Source organism: Tupaia chinensis, unplaced genomic scaffold (genome assembly GCF_000334495.1).
Source record: "Tupaia chinensis unplaced genomic scaffold, TupChi_1.0 Scaffold000567_1, whole genome shotgun sequence".
Taxonomy (NCBI): domain Eukaryota; kingdom Metazoa; phylum Chordata; class Mammalia; order Scandentia; family Tupaiidae; genus Tupaia; species Tupaia belangeri.
This window is the reverse complement of record NW_006160080.1, coordinates 2,733,986-2,738,328: the sequence shown is the minus strand read 5'-3', so window position 1 is coordinate 2,738,328 and position 4,343 is coordinate 2,733,986. Positions and strand designations below refer to the sequence as shown.

General features: G+C 49.9%; 1 protein-coding gene and 1 pseudogene across 3 annotated transcripts in view; both read left to right on the top strand.

Annotated features, from left to right (window-relative positions):
• The window catches only part of LOC114009572 (small nuclear ribonucleoprotein G pseudogene), a 2,845-nt pseudogene extending 405 nt beyond the window's left edge, over positions 1-2,440 (top strand).
• A 722-nt stretch (positions 2,441-3,162) lies between these two features.
• The window catches only part of BEND2 (BEN domain containing 2), a 51,852-nt gene continuing 50,671 nt past the window's right edge, over positions 3,163-4,343 (top strand). For all 3 annotated transcript variants that reach the window (XM_027775479.1, XM_027775478.1, XM_014591364.1), the window contains exon 1: positions 3,163-3,274. In XM_027775479.1, the coding sequence (XP_027631280.1) occupies positions 3,259-3,274 (16 nt within the window). In that variant the 5' untranslated portion in view covers positions 3,163-3,258. The remainder of the gene's footprint in view (positions 3,275-4,343) is intronic.

The window sequence follows — 4,343 nt, the reverse complement described above, 5'->3', positions numbered from 1 at the left end:
CATCCCCCCTGGGGGGTGATTTCTTGCTTTCTGTCTCTCTGTCTCTGTCTGTCTGGCAAGTGCATGCACCCTATAGCAAAAACCTCTCAAAAAAAAAAAAGAAAGAAAAAAATATAACAAGATTGTAGAAATGAGGGATCAGCTAGTAAGAAACAAAGAACACTCTAAAGAATATGCAAATACAACTCAAAGAAACTGCACCCCTAGGGTTGAGATAAGAGTACTCAAGGGGCCAGCAGATGGCCTAGCAGTTACATCGCTGGACTCCCACAGGGCCGATCACAGTTCGAGTTCCAGACCTGGTCCTTGAAACTCAGGCCAGGCATATGTGCATGCATGTATGCCCAAGATCCCAGGAGGGTAATAGACAGCAGGGGTTGCGGGATGACCATCTCCCCTGGGGTATGATTTCTCACTTTCCCTCTCACTGTTTTTGTCTCCCACTCTGGTGAGCACACGCACCTTAAGGCAAACAACTCTAAAAAAAAGAGAGAGAGTGCTCAAGAAGTCACAAGTGTGGGACCAGCGGTTAACATAATGCCTATATCACTGGATTCCCATGTAGTCGACCGCGGTTTGAGTCCTGGACCCGGCAGCTTAAACTCACGCCAGGCCCTTGTGCGTGCGTGCCCAAGGAGAATGGAGGAGAAGAGATTGTGGCGTGGCCATCCCCCCCTGGGGGTTGATTTCACGCTCTCTCTCTCTCTCTCTGTCTTTTTGGCAAGCGCACACGCCCTATAGCAAAAAACCTCTCCCAAAAAAGAAAAAAAAAAAAAAAAAGAGAAGTCAAAGTGTGACTCACTGAATGGCAGACAGGTCATTGTTGTGTTGTACTGGTGGAATTTGCTGGAAACGCATCCTTCAGAACTTGGTAAAAATATGTCCTCTGGAAAGCCCTGTAAACCTGCCCCTTAGAACTTTGCCCGAAATCCACACTTTCAGGTACAGAGGTAAGCTGCGCTCTGTGACAGCCTGCCCACAGAGCAGATGGGAACCTCCTACAATCTCCAGCACCTCTGACTGACAAAAGCTTAAATTGTGCCACTGGCAGAGGGAAAAGGATTTAAAGGGTCAACATCCATTTTCACAGAGCCAGCAAAAGAGGCTCATCCTAGTCAGCACAGGACACCCATCCCAGTAGTCCGCTTCTTCATGCTTCCTGCCAGACACGTTTACACTCCCGAACAACAGCAAAACAACGCTGCATTCCTACCTAACAAGTTACACCTTCTCCCAAATGAGGAGCCGCACGGTCCCAAGAGTCATTGTAGGGGCCGGCAGGTGGCATGGTGGATAAGTGTGTTGGACTCCCACATGGCTGACTGTGGTTCAAGTCCTGGACCTGGCAGCTTGCTTTCTCACTTTCTCTCTCTCTCTCTTACAATCTTACTCTGTCCCTCTCTGGTCAAATTAAAATAAGTAAATAAAAAGTTAAATAATTCATTTTTTTCTCTTTTTAAGGAGCCATATATTAAAAAAAAAAAAGTCATTGTATAACTGACACAGTGAAGGAATGGACCAAAATTTCAGGCACTCTGCTGGGATCTTTATGTTTTATCATATTCAATTCTTAGAATCTTGTGAGAGAAGTGCTGTTAAAATATAAGTAAGACATGGTGCTACTCTCTGGGAGCTCTGAGAGAGGAAGGCATGTAGACAAGGATTTCTAATAGCAGGCAAAGTGCATGAACAAAGGGAGGTGAAGGTGACTTGCTGTGGGATCCTAGAGGAGCGACTCATTCTTACTGGGGAGCTGTGAGGAAAAGTGTCTCTGTAAAGGTATTATTATTTCATTTTTTAAAGAGAGATTTTTGTTGTAGGGCTTGTGCGTTCACTGGAGAGACAGAGAGATAGAAAGCGAGAAATCACCCCCCCACACACACACACACACAAGGGGAATGGTCGTATCACAATCCCTTTCTTCCATTCTCCTTTTGGGATCTTGGGCACGCACACATATGCACCTGGCATGAGTTTTAAGCCCCTGGCCCAGGATTCCAATCGCGGTCAACTATGTGGGAGTCCAGCAACATAACCGTTATGCCATCTGCTGGTCCTGGTATTATTATTATTTTCTTTATTTTTATTTTACTTTTTTTTTTTTTTGCCAGAGGCACATGCACTTGTGGGGTGAGGGGAGAGAAAGTGAGGACCTGTGTTCAGGCTGAAATCCCTTCTCCTCTATTTTTTTTTTTTTTGAATCTTGGGCATGCGTGCCCTCATGGCCTGTGTGTTTTTCAAGCTATCAGGTCTGGGACTTGAACTGTCCAGTTGACCATGTGGGTTCCAGCTGGTTAAACACTCTTGCCACTGGCTGACCCAGTGGGGATGTTGTTAAAACAGATGCTGTAGTGGAACAGGCTTTAACAGATATGATGAATTTCCAGATGCAATTGAGCTGGAGGTAGAACAACATAGAGGATACCAGCCGGTGCTGTAGGGGCTGAGCCAAGCGTTCAGATCATAACTCTGTCACTAACTTTGAGCAAGTTTAAACTCTCCAAGCCTCAATTTTTGCATCTTTAAAATGAGACACTAATGCCGACTTCTCATGCATTTGTAGACTAGCTGAAGTCCGGCATGTTAAGAGGCTCGTGGTGAGCACAGGATAAATGTAGGTGATTACTTAATGGATGAATGCAGCGCGTAGCTGTTTGGAAAATGGCAGTTAGAGCAGTGTAACTAAAGGGCAGTTCGGTACAAAATGGTTAGTGGGCATTGCTAGGGGCGCATTTTAAAAGGTCGATTGTTTTAGGATTTGTTCCCAAAGTCAGCATTGGATACGAGTTTGCAATCTGGATTCGGAAAACATTAGAAAGTCCCGTCTCAATTCTCTTATATTACGGACTTCTAAAGTGATGTGCTCTGTGAAGAGAATTAGGGAAAGGACTGAATTACACTGTTGGGTTCCAGTTTGTGTGTGTGTGCACATGCATGTACATATATATATATATATAATATATGTGCATATATGTATTATATATATATAAATGTCCCCCGAAGGTGCGCACGCACAAATACGTACAAAATGGGGGCGGTAAGGCGCCAAACTTAATGTTGCTCTCCCCCAACCCCCAGTCGCTCGAGTGCGCCAGTCAGTACTGCGCAGGCGCAGAAACCTCTTACGGTGCGCGTTTTGCGCCTCTTTGGTTTGGCGCCTCAGTCTGCTGCAGACGCCCCGTGCGCACAGTCGCAACTGGGTTGCAGTGCAGACACCGAGCCTCGGACGCTCCGAGCCTGGCACCCCGCCAACTCACGATGTCTGAGGACGAGGGTAAGGAGCCCTTTCCCAACCACCCCACGATATTCTGCTTCAGGCTCGGTCTCGGTTCCGACCGCGCCCACTTAGACGGCGCACAGACGACCGCTGGATTGGCTGGCCTCCGGCCAGGGTGTGTCCAGTGCAGGCCTCCAGGGCTGACCAGCAACCACGGATTGGTCAGAGGGCCGTTCCCGACCGGTTGGCGTGCACTTGGGGACTCAGGTGCCACGGTCCGGTATCGGCGTCTCAAGGGCTAAGGTGTCCCTGGGGCTCGAGGTGACCGTGGGGCTCGTGGTTTCTTAGGGGCTTGGAGTAATCCTGGGCTCAGGGTGTCCCTGGGGCTTGCGGCGTCTTAGGGGCTTGGAGGAATCATGGGTTCGGGACGTCGCCGAGGTTCGCGGTGTTTTAGGGGCTTGAGGTGATCTTGTGTTTGAAGCGCCGTCCTGGGGCTCGTGGCGTCTTCCCCGGAGCTCACTGTGTTTTAGGGGCTTGGAGCGACCCAGGTCTCAGTGCATTCCTGAGGTTCGGGGCGCTTCGTCTCTGAGGTGATTCTGGACTCAGGGCGCAATGTGGTTTTGAGGTGATTTGGGGTTCTGGGCGTCCCTAGGGCACTCTGGGTATTTTAGTAGCTTAGGAGCGTGGGGTGTCCCTGGGGGCTCAGGGCACCCCGTAGACTTGAGATAATTTGGACCTGGAGCGTCTCCAGGACTCTTACAGCGTTTTAGGGGTAAAATTGGTTTTGGGGTGTCTGAGGTTTGAGGTGACTCTGCTTGGGGCCCCAAGTGAGCTCCACATGATTTGGTGCTTGAGGCGTCCTTAGGGCTCGAGCATTTCAGCTCGGGGTGATCCTGCGCTCGCGGCGTCCCGGGAGCACGAGGCGTCCCCAAGCGCTCGAAGCGCAGTTAGAGCTTGCGCCAGGGCGGGGCCTGGTTATCCGCACGAGGATCTTTCTAGAGCCTCAGATGGTGGTATAGCAGTCTCCACAGTCGCCGGGCTGGGGAACTGGGCCACCGCGAGCTGTTTCAGTGCGCCCTCTGCAGGGCGGTGTGGCGGGCTCTTGGCACTTAAGTCTGTCCGGACG